Genomic DNA, 20,417 nt, shown 5'->3' on the forward strand with positions numbered 1-20,417 from the left:
GTTAACCCGGTCGTAATTTTCCAAAAAAAAAAAAAAAAAAAAAAAAAAAAGTATCTCGTTGCAAGATCCACCTCCAGGTTCGGGTGGACACAATAGACTCGCATCTTCTCCCAGTTCGTGTCGGCCTATCGAGGTTATCGGAGAGCGCCTCGTAAATTCACGGGCCGACACAGCCTCCGACCGACGGACGGACCCTGGTATTTCGCAGTCCCCGTGTCCGCGATCGCGCGATCCCACTGGGTCCCTCTTCCAGAGAGGACCCTCGAGACAGCCATATATCCCAGGACCCTACAGTCCTACACACCGTCCACATACCAGACCCGGACACTTACAACCAGCGCACTCCGGAACGGGGTTTGCGACGCGTTAAATCATCCGGAAGGATTCCAATGGTGGATCCTCGGTAGGCGTCCCTGAGGATCTGTTCAAGGATAAGTACCGTCTAGGTGTTATCCTATCGAATCCTTTTTATGGTCAGGTACGACCAAGGCGGGATTAAGGACGCATTGCGCGTGCCGTATGTTAACTCCTAGCACCGAGGCATCCACCGGACAGGTCGTCGTCAGTGCCGGAGCAGTGGTATGTTTCCTGCATCAGAATTCTACGAACTGCCGTACCGAGATGGTCGCGTCTCACCAGGAACAAAAGAAAAGCATCCCTGCATCCCTCGTTACCTAACCGACCTTCGGGTACTATACGTGACACAGTATACGTATAGTGGGCACTGCTATAGGATACCACAGTAGGGACCTGTGCATACTGACCTTTGTCGATGATTCTGACTGCCGTCCTGTGTCTCGTTCAATGAGTGTCTTCTGCGATCGCGATTACGTCTCTTTATGGTTTTGCCTTCGCTGCCGTAGATGGGTCCACCTCTGGTAATTGTACCGATAAAAGGAGCACGCGGTGAGCCGCTGTGCGATTTATCATGAAAATTCGCACTGTTCGATCTGGGACGACTGTGAAGACCAGGCTGAACGTGCTTGCGTACGTTATGACAGTGCCTTCCATGTTCCCTCGGTAGGCTACAGTAAAGATTCTGAGAGGCGTACGTCACCCTGGTCAGGCTCTTGTCGGCACTTCCGGTTCTCTTCGCCGGAAGGGGCACGCTCACGTCGTGACTACCCCTGGAACCACCTCCCAGATGCTCTCGTAACCATTTTCCCAAACCGCCCACGCCGCCTCCGCCATTGCCACCCTCGTTGTTGCTCGAGGTACTCTCCGATGATTTACTCCTGGAACGAAGAAGAGTTCTAGGTTATCGACGGTCTTTTCCCAAGGATAGCTGGAAGACATAATACGAGGGTATTACTGATGGAGGCGGTGAATAACGCGTGGAAACGGTGCGGGTCTCGATTTCGCCGTGAAGGAACGAGAAGGCGCGTCCAGAAAAAAAGTACGGCAAGTCCGCTGAATGGCACATGGCTCCGGGGAATCAGGACGAATGGTTAATAAAGGGCTCGCTGAGACGAGAAGGGTCGCTTGGGTAGTTAGGACTCGGTGACCTTGCCAAGGTTAGTTGTAGTTCTGGCCACGGCCGCCGCGAGACGCCACCTTATGTTCGCCACTCGATGCTTCGGGCTCTGCACAGCTCCTTGACCACCGAGTTCCTTCTGTCGTTCTTCCTTATCGGTAATACCTTGAATCGCCCGATACTTGAGTCGAATAAAATTTTTCAAAATCATACCAAAGCAGTGCCGAAGAAGAATAAGAGCTTTCGACATGGACGAAAAAATTTTACGAGATGCTACTCGACGTGCAAAGGGAAATAATTTTTAGACAGCCTGAGGATGCTGGACAATTTTAAAAATTACAAACGTCTTCCGCGATCACAATCCTCTGGCGAACCTTACTATTCAGACTGTTACGCCACTGTATAAAATTCCGGTTCTGCAAGCCCAACGGCCGTTCGGCGTGCTCTTATCTTTTCAGCTTTTCGTGCCGCTCCTTTTTGCACGGGACACAAGGAGCGGATCGACCGAAATGCGCGTGCATTATCGGGTTCGGCTTTTAGTCCTGATTGACCGCGTGCAACCACCTTCCATCCTGAAAATAGTATTATTATACCCCGAGGAATTCTCGTCCCCCCATTGAATAGCCCTTGGCTATAAAACCCAAGAAAATCACTCCTTTCCTCCAGAACACGCCGATTTAATTACTCGTAATGTCGAGCGGAGGTCTCCGCCATCCTGCCTCTGATATCCTCTCGGGCGTCCGTCGCCAAGTGGGATACTCGGCTCTAAACCCGTCCTACGCTTGGCGATACATTTGTATGCGCTCTGCTCGCTCTACCACGTCCAATTCTCTTTTTCTCCCATTTCGTTCCGTGGCATTCGTTATAGTTTATTTGGTGACGTTGCGTTGTTTGGAACTGAACGAAGGGAGCCACGAGCGGGGGCCTGCCGCGCAGTCTGCTGATGAAGAGCATTGTTCTGACACAGTAGCGTGGAGACGTCGACGTGCCGGCGCACAGTGCCCTTACCCACAGTGCAATACCAACTTCATTCCCAAGACGCATCCTAGTCCAGAAAGCGAATGCTACCTCGACGTGATACACAGTAGCGAACACGATTCCGGCACGGTACACGTAAACGGTACCAAACGGTCACCCGGTACATTTCCATGCACCGAGTTAAATTTTTAGCCAACACCCTATATACACGGTGCACCTTTTCGTGGCTGGACGGGCTCTGCACTTGGGCTGGTTCTCCTCCCTGCTTCTCCTTCTTGACCGTCACTCGGGGTTTTGTGAGTCTCGCTCTCCACACTACCGCTCTCTTGCTCCTCTTATTTCCCGTATCCATCTTATTTATTTTTCTCTCCTCTCAGCCTACTCTTGCCTCCTGTCCCCTATTACTCTCTGATTCGCCTCTTGGTTTCTCCGTGTCTATCTTATAAGCGTCGTGGATATTCCACGTAGTTTCCACGTACAGCCCTGACTTGCCTTTCCACGGGTATGTTCCTGTCCCGGCTGTCGGTTTGCATCCTTGCATCCTTGCATCCTCCTCCGCTTCTTCCTTTTTATTTATTTTTTTTTTTTTTTCTTTTCTTTCGTTCTCTCCTCCGCCACGACGCGGCGCGCGCTCTTACTGCCCATGCTGTATACAACGTACCACCACCTAGGACGTTTATGCTATCTTCTTGTACTATTACTTCTTGTTATTAATTTACGAGCCGTTAGAGTCGCCCGTCAGATGCCAGTTTCGCTATTGACTCCCGTTTTGCCTCATTGATTCTCATGTATTTCTCGAGTTTCCACCAAGTGTCTGCTCGAGATAAGGATTAACATTAATCCTGGCACTGACCACTTTATTTTTATTCCTTCCTACGGCTCTCAGACCCACGAGCGTCGCTAAAACTTTCGTACGTCCTGAACAGGATTCGGTACGAAGCAGCTCTTCAAAGTGAACGAGAGTGAAACTGCGTCAAGGATCAATATTGATCCTTCGATCTCAAAGGATCTTTCGGTAACCAGCCGCACTTTTGTCATGAGAAAACAAACTTTCCCCAAGGATCGTGCAAACAGTCCCGTATGCCCGATGCCAATAATGCAGGCATTATCATGAAGATGCATTGGTCAAATTTGCCAAATGTAATCAGACGGTTTCTTTGACCGTCTCAAAATGTCCGTTTGACCTTTCCTTTCTTATGGTCCATTCACACGTGACACCTGGTAACCTCAGAGATTGGACATTTTGCGAAATTACCATTTTATGGGTTCGTCCCAATCAGCCCTTTCTCGGGTCGCTGGACCCCGGGTTAAAATTTCGTTAGAACTCTCATCCGGGTAGAACCGTTTCTGTTCACGCATTAAGATCCATTTAGATAATCACGGAAGAGATCACGCGACTGCACGACCTGATCGTGGGCCGAGAATCTATAAGACGGTGACTGTACATGGCGAAGCCCGCAAAAAGGTATACTAGATCGTCATCGTCATCGGCCCTGATCGAGCCGGGGTCACGAAGGCGAGGTTTTGTTTAACGGTATTCCTCAGTCAGTCAGTCCCGTCCGTCCGTCCATCTGTCTGTAGGTCCGTCCGATGCTAATATCTCGACTGCACGATCGTTACGTCACTGAATCTCACGCTAACGATCCTCCTAGCAGCCTGCGATCGATCCTCATTTATCATCGCCATTTTATACGGCGAACCGATCAACGTGGGAAAACTTCGGAGCGCGACTCTTCATATTTCCTCGACTCCGTGTTACACGCAGGATATAACGTGCTGAACAATGCATACCCGTGGACAATGGAAGAAGAAAATTGTAGTTACAACGTAAATGCACCGGAGACGGCGTCTAGAAAAGTGCATAGCTCCAGTTGCCGGTGCATTGATCGCATTTGAATACCGCCTGTCCTTGACGAGTATTGTGCACCTTTTATTTCTTTCCCTTGCCTCGGCGTTCGCCCCATTTTTTCACTGTCCCCGTCTACCCTGGTACCACCCGGGGAACAGCATTGCTAGGAGAAAAAGAAAGCAATGAAAAAAAAAAATAATATGAAATCCTTACGATATACGAAAAAAAATACCTTCCCAACCGTGAAAAAGGGTATCGAATTTCATCGAGGGCTGAATAAAAATTCTTATAAAATAAAACGAGGCACAAATAAATAAAACACAAGGTCCATGTACGTCTTCTGGATAATCTCGTACTGGGGGCAGCGTAGTATCCATAATCGGCCGTATAAACAAACGCAGGGGTATTCTGGGTGGGATACCCGCATGCCGTCCAGACAAGTAGGTAGTTACAACGACAATCTATGTAAGTACATACGGTGTACGTAATATGTACCAGTATACATATATATATACAAATATATATAAAAATCAGATCCTGGCATTGTATTATATACCTCTAGCATATATAGTATATACACTATACGGCAAAGATAGGTACAGTACCTAGAGACATATAAACATATAATCCTTACGGGCCTGGGGTTAGCAAGGGGTGGCCGCTCGTGTATGGTACTGCTGATTGCGAGGCACATTGCTCGAGGCTACGCGGAACGTGGGCTCGTTATGGTTTCTCCAGCTCGATAATGTCCGATTGAAGTGATTCCGCCGTAAACCGTGAAATACGTAGCAATCATACGTCAGCGGATCGGCGCCTGAACGCTGGAGCCTATTGACGCGAAAGAACCGAGACACCCTGGTACTTCTTTCTGCTATGCTGATCGTCCTCGTTCACAAAGTCGGCAGGCGCAATCTCCCTCTTGGCAGCGTAGAACCCTAATTACGATTCCATGAAGCAAAGCAGTCCACCTCTTTTTCCCGATAGAGCTTCGCTCAGCCAAGCTTCCATATACCCACCCGTTCTATTGACCAGCGTTCCAGCAATTTTTTCACGTATGATACCCTGGTATCCGGAGTTCACGTTCGAGATACTACGAGGTAGGTGGATCCTGCGTAGCCGTATCCACCCTTTCGAGTCTTCATGGTCTACGCGTATAATGGCAAAGTATGAGCTCGGTCAGGCCCGTCTGGTAGGAAAAGGAGCTTCTTACGATCCCAGATTACCTGCGGAGCAGTCGTTCGTTTAGATGAAATTACTCGGTGACCTTAGGTATGGGGGTCGAACAGGAAACGCGGTCGCCGACGGATTACACAGGCGGCACAGTATGATATTCCGTTCCGAGTTCCAACCCCCTGGCGTCGCGATGCTCTCCTCGTGATAGCTCCTAATACTCCTGGCGAATAGGTGGATACCGAAGTACGTATCACAGGCGTGCAGGGTTATGTATACGTTAGAGAATAGGAAGGCTCGATAGCGAGCAGACCGACTAGCCTGCAATTGGCTCTGACCGTTAAGTAAACCCAATCCCGAAGGAGGTGGAGCATTAGAGAATCCTTCGTGTCGATTCGGTGAGACCTAATGCCAAGTTCACCGGCTCGTAATCGAACGGTGCTCCATTTCTCGTATCCGAGGACGCTCCTACGTATCCTTTCAGAGTGGGATCGGCCGGTGGAGCCGGGAGGAGTGGAGTTCATCAGGTCGGGTCACGACGCCTGCCCGATACCACACGAACTGATGCAACGGTTGTCAAGCTTTTTGACCGAGGCGAAAGCGCCATTAATACGACCGTTAGAGTAAGCCTCGTTTAGATGGATACTTGTCGATCGGACACCGTACAAACATATATACGCATATACCTCAGTCATTGCGCGTGTCCATATATTATACGATCGCGTATAGTTCATAAATCTCATACGAAATCGGATATGGGGAAATAACGCGAATTTTTTCTAAATATCATATTTACGACGGGCGGTACTGTGTACGTAGAAAGTAGTTAAATTCAAGCAAGACAAAATAGTCCCTCATCCGCTTTCGGCAATGCCGTTACGTAACTTCACGAAATCGTATTATAATTTGGCGGCTGCTTTTCTGTGTACGCGTATCGTTAACTGTAACGATATATATATATATATATATATATATATAATCACGACGTGGACGTATACCCTTGTCGATAAGTCATTGTCGAATACGGCAGTTGCGCGCATTCGTGAAGCAAGTCACGAAGAGTCTGCCTTCTGACTGTACCCATAACGTTTTCGAGTATTCCGTAGTTGGTATAAGCGCTTGCGTAATAGTATGGTCTACCAGCCCACGCTACGATCTGCTGTTATTTATATAGTCTTGTAAAAGGCTAGATGAGCTACGGAAAGGGAGAGAGAGAGGGGGGGGTCTAACTAAAAAGAGGTACAAGGAGGTAAACTATTGAGAGATCGTTTCTTCGAGAAACCGATACAAACGAATAGATCCATCTTCGTCCGAGACGCGTATCGGAACAGGATTCGTGAAGAGTAACTATACTATAACGCTCAATAAAAAGATTGAGAATTCAACCCCGGGTTTGCCGACCGGAGCGCTCACTGACCCCTGACGGCTCCGCCGAAGACTCGTCACGATAATGTTACAGCTCCGTTTCCTCGATCCATCGTTTCACGTTTTCACTTTATCGTGCTGGATCAATTTTTAGGATTATATTTTTACACTACGAGCATCCGAGTTCCCGGGTGTACCGAAGACTTGGTTCCGGCCTGGTACGTCAGCATGCACCACGGTGGCAGCACTGTGACAAGTCCGTTAACGAATTCCTGGATGACTCCGTGGTCGTGGCTGTTGCGGCTATAGTAACGTTTTGTAATTGACATATAGGTATATAGGTACGTAAGGGATACGCAGTACGAAAATTAGTCGAATCCTTTGTTCTTTACTTCTACGTACTAATTATTTTTCAACTCTGGCAATTACGCTATCTTTCGCGTACACTGTTACAACATTAGCCCCGTCAATGAACCCCCTGAAGGCTTTCGCGGATAAGACGCCACTATGCAAATTTAATGACTTTTTACTCAGTAGTCAACCTCCACGGCACGCGGACTCGCTCCTGTCAGGATTACTTTACTTAGGATACCTTCGGGACTGCTGGTATTCCTGGAAAGGATCTTACTTATTTTATTCCTATATTTGCCGAGTCTGCGTTCCTCGCTCGAGCGGGTATATAACCAGACGCTGCTTATTTACCGCGCTTATAATCGGAGCCGATGCGCGACATGTGGAAGTGCTGAAAAAATATTTCAATTTTGAAGGAGACCGTGCAATATCTCAAACCCCAATGTGTCCCAGTCATTATTTATTAAGTTCGCGTAAACATTCCAGCCATGCGAAATCTCGCGGTATATACCACAAACCTATAAACTACCGTGACTTATCCAAGGACCGATCATGCAATTCCACGCGGTGCCAAGAGCTTTCAATCCAGAATTTATAACCCGTCCTGTAGTACCGATAAGTTCTCGCGCCATTGATCAAAGTCCACGGGAGGGAAAGGGACAGTTGTAAAAAAAAAAAAATATGAACCACCGAACAAAAAATTAAAATCCACAATTATTCCGTGCCCACCTGACTCGTTTCAGAGAACGTGCCCTGGCCCCGCGACTGTACGCATTTCCGAGTCCGCACGTAGCGACGCTATAGCTGATCGGTAACATCGGCCCGAGTGTGTTCGACTATGAAATGAGCATCGTAAAGTGTAACCAAGCCGAGTGTTTACCGGTGATCACGGCGAGCACGCTCGTAAATATCACCGCGAGAGACTGTTAGGATAGATTTGTCTGGATTTGTAGCATCGTGGCTGCAGGGCGTAGATTCTCGCGACGAAATAAACTGCCCGGCGTGAAACCCTCGTAAACATCAGAGTCACGAGACTTCATTAGAAGTCAGCCAGTTGCGTACCGGAGTAGGAGCATAGAAAGAGGAAGCACAGGGTACCTGTGTCTCTACCATGCTAGGACGCTAAGACCTCAGGAGCCTAGACCGGAGACCAATAATTCATCAAACTGGAACAAGTCCAGAAGGATGATCGTGATTAGAAACGATGGTCCTGGACCATGCGAAGAAAACGATCCTAAACTGTGCATCGGGTCTTATCGCATGAAATCAACTGGCTGACCCGATAGCTATGAATGATGATACGAGACGGTAGAGCGCTTGGTCCATTTTGGTAGCGGACAAGACATTAGATATAGCGACGGCTACCAAACTTGTTTCCCTCAACCTGTTTCGAGAATTTGAACCGCTACGATCGCACGGATCGACGTTCCGGCAGGTTGTGGGAGCAAAGGACGTACCTCGAGAATAATTCCTGCGGTATGTTTAATGGAACGGTACCATGGGTTTTCTGGACAACCATTACTTTTTCATGGTCTCCGATAGAGTGTGACCTATCGGAGGTACAGCTGGCTTCATAAATATGAGAGTGGGGGGCTCCGTCTGTGGGAAGTATACTGCGATCCCGAGGGGGTGGCAAGGGCTGGTGAAGGCGATTCATTAGTCGAACAACACGGAAGTGTTCGCTGGGATGGTCACTTTTGTCCGTGTGTCGGTATAAATGCTCTTGGAGCAGGACTGGAGCTACGTGGCCTTAAGGCCCTTCACGATCCAAACTTGGAATCCTCGGAGCCGTACGTGAAGCTTATTATGCGCGCCAGGGGCCCCACTGTGAATCCGACTGTTATGTACCATTCGACATTTTTATACGGAATTCATTTACCCGAATCCCATTACATATATAATTCGAATTCAGATCCATTCCGTATGGGCCTTATGAAATGATAATGGACCCGGCTCCACGTTAACTTCGATACTTTACCTTACAGGCGTACAACGTACTGCTATGGAGTTTACCTTGTCTTTATAGAAGTATCATTTTTATCCACGTACTCGTATACCTTCTTCTTCTTCGTACATAAACATTGTGGGTATGAAGCCACTATGTAGCCTATTCCTGTGGGTATATGCTCGTACTTATTCTGACACCGAAAGAAAGGACGGGCAAGAAATAAGAAGCAAAGGAAATCCTCACGACATCCTCGAGCAACTCCTGCATTCCAGCGACTACCTAGGACCGGCTCGTACTCGGTCTAGACAAGATTTTGTATCCACCTACACGGCGCAACACGAGCGCACCACTCGGCGAGCCTAGGCTCGTTACCCGATCTCATGCTAATTATTCCTCCAGCATCTTTTCCATCTTCTTTATTCTTATCTAACATCCACCGAGACAGAGACTTTACGAACTTGTCGCAGCAGACGACCGCCCGCCCGCCCTTCGGAATGCCATTATAATTTATCGTCATAAGTGCGGCGGACCGCATGCCGCGCACTTTTATTACTTCCACTTCCCGCTTCGACCTCAGCGTATAGGTACACCTCGGGACGCTATTCATTCCGGCCTAGCAGAAGCTTCGAGCAGACCTTTCCCAGGAAGAGCCCGACTCCAAAACGGCTTCCCGGACTGACTATACCATATCGAAGCCCTTTCGGGAGACTTAGCCTGCAGCGTGACGAGTTGCAAGTCATTCGGCATTCCGGACGCGGGATTCAAGTTTTGCTCCCATCCTTTAAGTTCTTATTCCTTTTCTCGGTCCTCGTCTCCACCGTCTTCTCGAACGCGATTCGCTTACCAGGAAGATCCGATACCTTCCTCTGTCTCGAGAGACACACGTATTTTCGGTATTAGATTTATGGGCTAGTTCAGTACTCCAGGTTTTGTGGTACTTGGAATTAATGGATGATTGGTCCATCCTCCTTGTTTCTTGTATTAGAGTCTCTCTCTAGCGTCATTAGACCGGATCCAAAGGATGATCTCCACCGCTTCGAATTCAAGGCTCTAGAGATTTTTAACTATTTGGATACTTACTGATTACAGTGACGCTTCAGTTCACGCCGGATGCTGCTTCGGGTTCGGATGAAGTGGAGGGCGCCGCTTCCTAGGCTGTTGGAACGCTTCTCCAGGAGCTTCTCGGACGTGGTACGAGATGAGAACCACTGATCTTGCCGAAGACCACTTTGCAGCGTGTCCTCCATTTCGAATTGCGGCAAGATACCTTATTTTGAATGAATTTTCAAAAAAATCGGTAACGATTTTTACCCATACTTTCATAATCCACTAAAATCTTCTTCGACGATACTCACAACCGTCTCGTGATACTCCCATAGTTCTTTTAGACGCATGAAAATTCAGAGTTTTTCATAATTTTACCCTAGTCCAATTTTAATCTTCAATGTTACCCATGATGACTTGAAAAATCATAAATTACAAACTGACACTGAATCACGTTAAAATGTCAATCCGATCACCAATTCTTTTGAGTCTTCGATATTGATATTGTTTCTTATAAGGTGTACTGCTTCAGGGTATGGTCAGAGATTATGTAACACACACGAGTCCCACACGTGAATATATGGTCGGGGCCGACCGGTCTTGTACCGGTCGACTCTCAGGCCGAACCTTCCTTCGCTGGATGGTTAGCCTGCACCTTGCCTCGAGGTTTTAATGCAAACACTTCGTTTCCACGAGGCCCTTGACTCTTTCCCTCAACCGATTCTGCCTCCTCTCGCCGTTTCTGGATAACGAGCTCTTCAATTACCATGAAGAAAAGCCGATACTGCTTCCTCGACACGATCCGAATACTCTTTCGTCTACGTTTATTAAATTGCAACAGTACGTACACTCCTCGATACCGATCTGCACCTGAGACACAATTTTACACGGCATAATACAGATACCGATCTTTCTGTATTATTAAATCCACCATAAAAAAGTTTACAGTCCGATATTAAATCATCCAGAAGAACAAGAGGTCGGATATCCAATTTTACGGATTGGTACTTCCACCCGGAAATACTTGTTCAATGCAACCGGTCACGAAACGACGCTCGACTACTACTCCCTCTCACGACACAGTCATCTCGTAGACTTACTTTTTTTCCATTGCAAGAATCGCAAGCACGAACCAATTATCTCATACCGATCTCCTCCATTTTGTTTCGATCGCGGACCCTAGGCAATAACGTAGAGAGGATGAACCAGGTTCCTCGACGTCCAAATCGACGTATTTAAAATGCAATTTTTTTGCCTATTTTTACAAAAAAAAATCGGTATCACACACCAAGCACAAATCTTCCTCTCCGAACGTATAATGACGTTTTCACACGCGACTACAAACTGTTCTGAAAGGTTGAAGTCGCGCCGGGTAATAAAAGCACGTAGGGCCTGTACGGCGTGCCGAGAAGGACTGCCCGGTATGCTCCTCTCGACTCTCCTAACCGATCTCGGTTCGAGTTCCTCCGTTGGGTTTCTTGCTCGGTTCTCCTGTGGCGGCTGGCCCGGCCGGATACACCATGACTACGCCATGAACACGTTACGCCATAATAATAACAGGGAGAATAAGAGTGACCCTCGTCACAACAATATTGAATCGTCGTCCGTAACCGATACGAGTCGATCGGCAAGCCGTGTAGTAACTTCAGGTTAATCCAAATAGCGTGATATCTTATGCACCTGCGCGATTGCATGGTAATAATATAATACTGTATATCGTAGGCGCGCAAGCATTGCGTACGGACTATAATATACACGCGATATGAATATATATATATTCTACTGGTGTGTGCGAACTGGCATAAGAACCATTAGGCAAATAAAAAAAAATGTTAAGGACTAATTTAGCGAGGCTGGTTACCGGCCGTGTACGTTATTAGTCGACGATGAACTTCTTACAATTAGTAAAACACCTAATTGGTAGATCTGTCGCGTAAATGTTAATGAGTTAGCGAGAACTGTCTAATTGCAATTTTTATAAACTGAGACTAAGTGACTCCTGATTTAGTCCGGAGTTAGTACGCCGTGTGAATTTAAAATCCTGCCCGCTGTATATACGTACGTAATAAGCAGATACCAATGGTCTAACCGACTATATATTCGTAATTATAAATCGATGAGTATGCACTGTGAGTAGAGAACACGGACAATGGACTAGAGGTCTGCCCGGTTCATTAGCCGTTCAATTAAAAGAGAATAGCCGTCCACGCATTGGCTGCAGCTGTCAACGAGAAGTTCTGGCTGCAGCTACAAACCTTTCGTGACTCTATTTTCCACGAGGTCTTGCTTCGATCTCCTTGTCAATTAGTTGTACAAATCCCGCTCCCTCGGTGGGAACTCAATCTACGCTCGTAGGAACGTATTAGCCTGCTAATAACGGGTCGCGTAACTTGACCGAGTGCTAGAGAGAGATAGAGCATTTTTTTCGTGGGAGTTAATAGATTCGTTAGTGAGGCCATAGGTAGCTATCGTGAAAGTGACTGAGGAAAAAAAAATGGCGAAGAAAGTGTATATAATCAAAAAATAAAAATAAAGCTAGACAGAAAAAAAATCAAAAATTAAAAAAAAAAAGTGCCTCCGTTTCGACGAAAGCCAAGGCTACGAAGTACCGTAAGTTTGGCGCTGTAATAAATACACACCTAGGACACGATAAAGCGTAAATTACTTTTTATTTTCTTGCTTCTCGTCCGGGACCAAACGGACCATTATCTCTTGCCTGTAATTAGTCCCCTCTCGAGTCAAATGGGACAAGCCGCTTTAACGTAATCTATAATCTGAAAATTGGCAAAGGACTCTTTAACAGGTCCTTATCGGGCATCGATCTCCAATTGGATTTCCTGACGTGCTACAGCCTCCATACAGTGGACATACTGTTACTCCACGATCCCATTGAAACCCAAAGATATTCTTCGCCTCGCTAAGAATCCAACCTGGTACCGAGTTCAACCATACAGGTACTATAATACTTTAGACGGAGCTTCATGCCCAAGATAGATATAAGCTAAACTCACCTCCTCCGTCTTCGGTAACAATCTAAAGGAGGAGATTCTTTAGTTACCTAACCCGACCCAGCCCAACTCTCATTGGAGTGTTTGCGCCCGTACGTTGCCGTTAGCTCTCGAGTCCCTCAACGTGGAGGATGGTCCCTTGTCGACTTTTAACATTCAAAGACAAAGCTCCATCCTGTTCAAGGTACAGACTTCCCCCTCGGACTTCCACCTCTCGCTTCTACGCGCACGTCCCACACTCTGCCTCTCTTTCTGTCCTCGAGCAAGAGAGAGAGGGACAAGTTCCTCGAGGAGTAAAATAAAGAATCGAAAAGTCAAAAAGGTCCGCGTGAACGTCGAGAGAGTTTATTAAAATTTCGTCAAACGTGACTCTTCACGGCTCATAAAGCATCCTTCACACCGAGATTTCATCTTTATCTAGGCTGCCCACGGATTGACTTTTTATTTCATTGGGCGTACTGTAACGTATCGACTTACTCGACACGTGTCTCGGGGCAGTGCGCCTAACGCGCCTCACGAAATTGACAGAATCAAAGACGCGTGTCTCCACGCCTGCGCCGAGTCTTCACGTTCGACGAACTCGCGTGCCATGATCGATGGTAGCGTGGCACGCATGGGCACGCATGGGCACGCATGGGCAGGACCGTACGGCTTACTATGCTAATTAGACGTCTAATCAGCCCTTCGCTCATTCACGGGATGGTAACAAGCGTAATTGTTTCGAGCGGCCAGGTCCGGCCAAATTGAAATATTATTAACATCTATCATGACTGCGATGAGATTGCGATATTACGCGGATGCTGAGTGTACGCCATGATGATTTATTGAGGGTTGGTTCTCGTGAGTTATTGTAGACTCTATTGGGATCTATGGTGTTATTCAATAAACAGGCCAACAGTCGCTCTTACGGTTATCGTATGATGAATAAGTGATAAGGTGCTGATAATATATTTTTAATGATAAGCTATAACGTTTTTACCTTTATGCCATTTCTAACCTCCAACGACGAACCCTGGGTAGTCGGGACGAATGGAGATTCTTACGTAACACGTGGAAGCGAACCCTGGTTACTCTTGGCTGTATTCGGAGTAGCTGCAGGTAAGGTTAGGTTAATAAACGTAACGTGACGCCAGGAAGTATGCAACGTTGCCGGCGCAGCCACCCCCCGACGTTAAAGCGGAGGCTGCACGAGCAGCTTCGGGTCGAACGAGCGGGGGCGACAGGGTATAAGAATGCTAAACTATACAAGGTGTCGCTTTACACGATTCTATATTAATCTGTTCGTGCGTGTAATTTAAATCAATTTCATTGGGTTTTATCACAGCCCGCGCGTACAATAGAAACTTCAGTTTTTTACGATCAGCTGTTCGGATCGAGTCAAAAAGCAACTTTTTTGTTTCCAATGACTTTTATTTGCATGAGATTCAATTTAGCGAACAAGACCTGCGCTGTTATCTTAACTCTATGAGACTGTTATGATAAATCTTGTCTGATGGACTTCATTGATTTCTATATATGTAAATCAAGGAAATAATATTTGAGTCGACCGGCAGTACCTACTAGGCGCTTTGGTTAGATCACATGTGAATTGGGAGAATCGCACGTGCTGTCCTGTTCAAGCGAAATTTGGCTAGAATGACTATTGCACACAAGCAGGAAATGCATACACTGTAAATTGCTCCGAAAATGTGGTTTTATTTTTTTTACTTGACTACTGGTCATGGTTATGTGAAATATATATGCTGGTTTACATCTAGTAACCGCAGGATTGGGTGGATTTTTTTTTTAATTTTACCAAACGACTTCCTCGGGGTACTATCCGTACGCCAGCACACGTGGTTGTACGATTGTTGGCTGGTTTGAAAATTTAGCTCGGTCGCGTTGCCGAAACGGGACCGGTTCTCCGAGAGATGGACGATGTAACGGATCGAAGAGCACATCGAAGAAACGACTTGTACAAGAAAGGGGTCCACTTCAACGAGTAGTAGATGTTCCATGAAGCTTCGTATCTCGACGACGATACGCTCGATTTTATCAGGACACCCTGTAGCGAAGTAGGGTCCCCTCGGCTGGAGTGCCGAGTGTGCTCGTACGGTCTTAATGCTTGTTGCAATCCCGTGTAAGCGAATTCATACGCGGAGAGAACAGCGAACACGTACGCGACGAGCATCGTGCGGCTTAAGTCCGCATTTTCAACTCGAGCGAATTGCCTCCGCGATGTGGCAACGGAGGAAGAAAAATAATTTCGTTTAAGCGTACATTTGAAAAAAAAGAAAAAAAAGTAAGAAGAAGCCACACGAAAGTGAGAATCGTGATTTTTTTTAATATAATTTTTTTTCAACTGGATAGTAAAACGATCGGGTGGATCTGGTGGATCTTACGATTCTCCAGATTAGCATACCGGTCTCGGTAGTTGCGTAAGAGAACGATCGTTCGAAACGGAATGGAAACAGGCATTGGTGGAGAAGACGGTAAGAAGTCGAATAAGGGGAGCCCTGAAAGATGGCCACCCACGGTAACCGAACGAAAAGAAAAAAAAAAGAGAAAAAGTAAGAATCGACGTAAAGAATCGAACGCACCTCTTTCGAAAAATAATTTACGAACGTTAACCGATCGTCTTATACGAAGTTAGCCGAGTACGCCCGTACGTACTCGTATGTACATACTTCAAGTCCGCGAGCCGAACAAAGAGCCACCCTTACGTAAAAAGGAGAAACAAAAGAAGCGTATAAAAAAAAAGTGAAACAAAGCACGAGGCGATTGCATAATGCAAGGCGGGTCCATCGCTCAGCTAGTTTATCGGCCTGTCAGCCATATAGCCGGTTGACAGATGTTGTAAGGCCCCGGGGCACACACAACGCGCGACACATCGCCGTACCCGCAACGAACTCGACTTTCCTCGAAGAAGTCGCGTGCGCGTCCCCAAGCGCTTTTCATCGGAAGGACAGACGGCCGCGACACGTATCTTACCTTTAATGCTCGACCATAGCCTCTTTGTCGCTTAGATTTATGCGACCTTAAGGTCCCGAGATCTTGGACGCGCGTCAGGCCCCGTAAACGTATCGGCAGATCGCGGCATTTCCGGGCACGTGAATCAAGCGAACGCGTCCGAGCGACTTTGCTTTATGTGAATCGACAGAAAAGTAATACCCGTGCACGTGCGCTTCCACGAAATAAAACTCTATAAAACAGTCGGTCGCCATTGTGGTGTTTACGTCGTTACTTCGTCTCGATTCGTTAATGCACGTCTATACCTAAAATCCTTAAGGAAATCGAGCGAACGTTATTAAGTGTGATACAGCCATAACCCGAGGCCACCCAGCTAGTAGCAACGAAGCTGAGATTTTATCAAGCTTCACCCACACGGCAAACTCGTACGCCAATTAGATTCCGCAAACCGTGAACACGCCTAGTATACTTATCGTTTATCGTACGCGTAAGTCTCGTATCGTTTTATGCGGGTAAACCCAGTGCATCGCCATTTGCAATAAACCCTTCAAGAAGATCCGGACTTTGCGAAAAGACCCATAGCTTTCTAGACCATAAAAGACGTACGTGGAAAGTTGAACGTGCCATACCTAGGTAGCGTTTAACTAAAGCTTCTTCTTTGTCGTACACTCCTTGTCCTTATTCTAGTTTCTCTTAGTCCTCTTGCTCTTCCATTTCGTCCCGAGTCTCTTCTTATTTGTATTCAACTTTGTCTTACCTCCTTTAATACTGCTGTGTCGTGCGACGCACGAGCGGCTAGACCGCCGCAGTTTACCACGCCGACGATTGGCTACGATCTACAAGACCGCCGCGGTTAGCCCGCATACATATGCGGCTTAAGCCTGAAGAGACGCGTTCTACTGTTTCTAGCATTCCCACGCCCACCAACCAACCGCGCAAGCGACTGCCACGAGACCGCAGCCACGCCGCCAACCGTCGCTACTTCTAACCACCTACATTACCTGACAAAGACCTACGGGCGAGTCCGCAAACGTTTTAGGCGCTGCCACCGCTAGATGGATTTCCTAGTCGCACTGGGTCGCTTGTATCGACTTTTCTATAGTTCGTTCGTCTGCTCGATCCTAGATTGACTCACCCTGGGCCACTGGAAAACATTATTATGATTTGTTTCTTGCTACAGTAATAATTCTTTTATATCGTAAAACCCTATACGTACTCCTACACTTTTTTTCTTAAAACTCGACATTAAGATTCAAACGATCCTATACTACGTTCGAAATATTAATACTGTATTGAATATGCATGGCTCTCATTAGACATATTTATTAACTACACCCGTAGCAAATCGTAGAACGAGACGAGTGGCCCGCTACTATTTTTTTGCGGGATCGTTATTTCACAAGATTTATCTCTGACTTATATTTTATTTATGGGACCGCTCGACGTCGCTGGCTTTGCCGTTCGTTTGACTAATTAGCGTTCGCTCGCTCGTGGCACTTAAAGCAGCGCGTTGAGTTTTATCAAGCCAGTAGCGAGAAATAGAATCGAAATTTAAATGTGGACAGTATACAGTGTCGTTACGTCTTTCCTATAGTACGTGTCGTATAATACATAGTTCAGGCCCAAGCGCTGTCGTGTCGCGTCGTATCGTGTCGTGGCTGGATTATTCCTTTTCTGTGTCCCTGCGCCTTCAGAATAAGTACGTTTACGGTTTATACCAGGTTAGGAATCACGACGTTCAATGCTGTTAGTTACCTTACGAGCGGAGTGTGTATACGGAGTTTGGAAATGCAGATGCAACAAGTCCTTGACGATTGCCAGGCTTCGGCTCATCGCGTACAGCGTCGAACGTTGCTCAATTTAATTGGCATCGCGCTACGTCCGAAACAAAAGAAGAACAATAATCGAGCAACAGGAGAAAAATGATACACTCTCATTAATCATACGTAATTATCGGTATTATTGCGCGATTATTGTTCGATTGCGTCATTGCAATTCGTTCTGTCCTACATTTGGAACTGGCTTAGCTAGCCATCGGATTAACTTGGCTAACCTAACCTGACTTAATCACAATGGTAAGTACAAATCCTTTGGCTTATAGCAGAACGATTCGAATAAATGGTAACGGGGTCTGGATAAACGAAAATAAGTTTTTGTTTAAAGAACATTCATTTGATTCCCTGCGTGATAATGCTGATCCACTTATGCATGTCTGCCACACTTTGAATACAGTAGAATTAATATTTACACTGTATTGTCCCGAGAATCCGTGAGTTTTCACTACGAACACCTTTTTCCATTATAAGTACCGTTCCTAGCATAATTCACCAGTCCTGACTTGCTACCCAGCACGATTCCAATGTCGGTGCTTTGCTTGTCGCCTCGCGACTAGCGGCGCAAAGTCACGCGATCTTTCCTCGTAAACCTCCGTCCGATAGAGTCACTGGATGCAATCCGGTTTCACCTAGAAGAGGACGCCCGATGGACGAAGCTTCGAGGAAATTCTCATAACTTTTCGATCGCTTTAATAGAAATAATTTTTTGAAATACGATGACAAAGCCGTGGGTAGATTCACAAAAATTAATCACACGGAGCAGTCGATTCGACTGTCTTTTCAAAAATTCGAAAATTCGTATAACTACGTAGAACATTTTTTACATTATTTTTTTTTTTAATATGGTGCAGTAGTTACAATTCGACACTCTCCTTAATTACAATTAATTTTACACTGTACCTGCTGATTATCTTGTTTGCTTTATTGCCGATGATGCGTTGTGTCTGCAGCGATCGTAATTCATTCCATTGCCGAAAGATTTATCACAATCATTAATTCCGTGACGTCTCCCGCGAGAGGAGGCCCAACCAATAAGTATACGAGTACCGAAAATTACGAGGTACCCGTCCCCATGTAAAAACGCGATTTTCAACATTGACCCCCCCGGGTTACATGGGCCATTTCTCAAAACCGGACGTGCGTATATTCATAGGTAAAAAAAATCATCCACACGAACACAATACTTTTCGTAAACAAACATCAAAAGATAAACGTCTCTCGATACATTATATTCCATATGTAGAGCCCTTGGGTGGAACCCCCCATAGAGACTAGGTTCGCGTTCTTCCGTCCTTTGACTTTCTATCCGACACCCACACGTCCCCCATTATCTTTACCAGGGCCTGAGAATCCTCTGGGTTCTCCGAAGGAGCTCGGCTATTGATACAAGATCGTATAGGAATCGCAGGTCTGGGACACGATCCGCACCCACGAGAGCATTTATTCTCATATGCATACGTGACTCCCTTTCAAAATTCTCATACTCTCTTTCCGTCACTGTATAGGGGCGTCATCTACTTTCACCATGCACCACAAGACTTCTCACGAAATACTCCAGGTGACTGCCATACGATTCCCCTGCCGCAACCACCAGGACACACCTTCCGCAAGCCGTGGAGGACGAAGGTGTATACGGTTGGTGGTAACGATGTCTACAGGTATACTTTTCAGGAGGATGAGAAGACCTGAGTGCAAACGCATGCTATTCCTGATAAGAACTGATTCCACCAGCCATCTCGTATGCGGTCACCAGTTGGGTCGATATGCCCTGAAACTGACAATAATTTATTCCTGGTTTCACATCAACGATATAACCCACCTATCATTGGGGATACGATAGAGTACTTATATGTATTACCAAGCAGGCTTCATTCGGTAGAGCCCCTAGTGGCCGCTGGTAGTACGCGGTAATTAAGTATACGCAAAGTAACGGAGCCAGCCGAAAGAGAGGCGATAACGGTAGCCGCAGCCATCGTTTTCATCGTTTACACACCTTGGTATCCACTTACGCTTACGAAGGACGGCTTACGCCATTTTCATGCTGGACCTGATGCCTGGGTTTCGTTGAGAGGAGGTTATGTACTTTCTTAACGCAGAGGGTGTTGGATTGTTTAATTTTAACACTGAGAATTGTTCTGTCTAGATTGTAAGTTCAAAATCTAGTCGACGTAGTAAGAGGTGATATAAGCATAAACAATAGTTTCATACGGAGAAGGAACAGAGAGCTATTTGTCTTTGGGCGATAATTTTAAATTTGGTTCTTAAGACCAACTTTCAGTCTCCTAGAGAAATTTGAAATGTATATACGGTCCGTCTTTGTGCGTGAATATATAAAGAAGAAGATCGAAATATATCCACTGTGTTATAAATTTATTTTTATACTAATCACTAATAAACAGCTTTGTGAAAGTGTATAAAAGAGCTTATAAGCATCTGGCGAAAGAAT

The 20,417-nt window shown here is 46.3% G+C and overlaps 1 protein-coding gene across 2 annotated transcripts in view; it reads right to left on the reverse strand.

Moving 5' to 3' along the window:
- Positions 1-11,568, reverse strand: part of LOC107271029 (serine/arginine repetitive matrix protein 2) — an 89,739-nt gene extending 78,171 nt beyond the window's left edge. For both annotated transcript variants that reach the window (XM_025088270.1, XM_025088269.1), the window contains exons 1-2: positions 10,216-11,568; positions 765-1,235 (exon numbers count right to left, since the gene is read on the reverse strand). In XM_025088270.1, the coding sequence (XP_024944038.1) occupies positions 765-1,235; positions 10,216-10,382 (638 nt within the window). In that variant the 5' untranslated portion in view covers positions 10,383-11,568. The remainder of the gene's footprint in view (positions 1-764; positions 1,236-10,215) is intronic.
- Between the last annotated feature and the right edge of the window lie 8,849 nt (positions 11,569-20,417).

This window comes from Cephus cinctus, unplaced genomic scaffold (genome assembly GCF_000341935.2).
Source record: "Cephus cinctus unplaced genomic scaffold, Ccin1 Ccin1_scaffold0867, whole genome shotgun sequence".
Lineage (NCBI taxonomy): Eukaryota > Metazoa > Arthropoda > Insecta > Hymenoptera > Cephidae > Cephus > Cephus cinctus.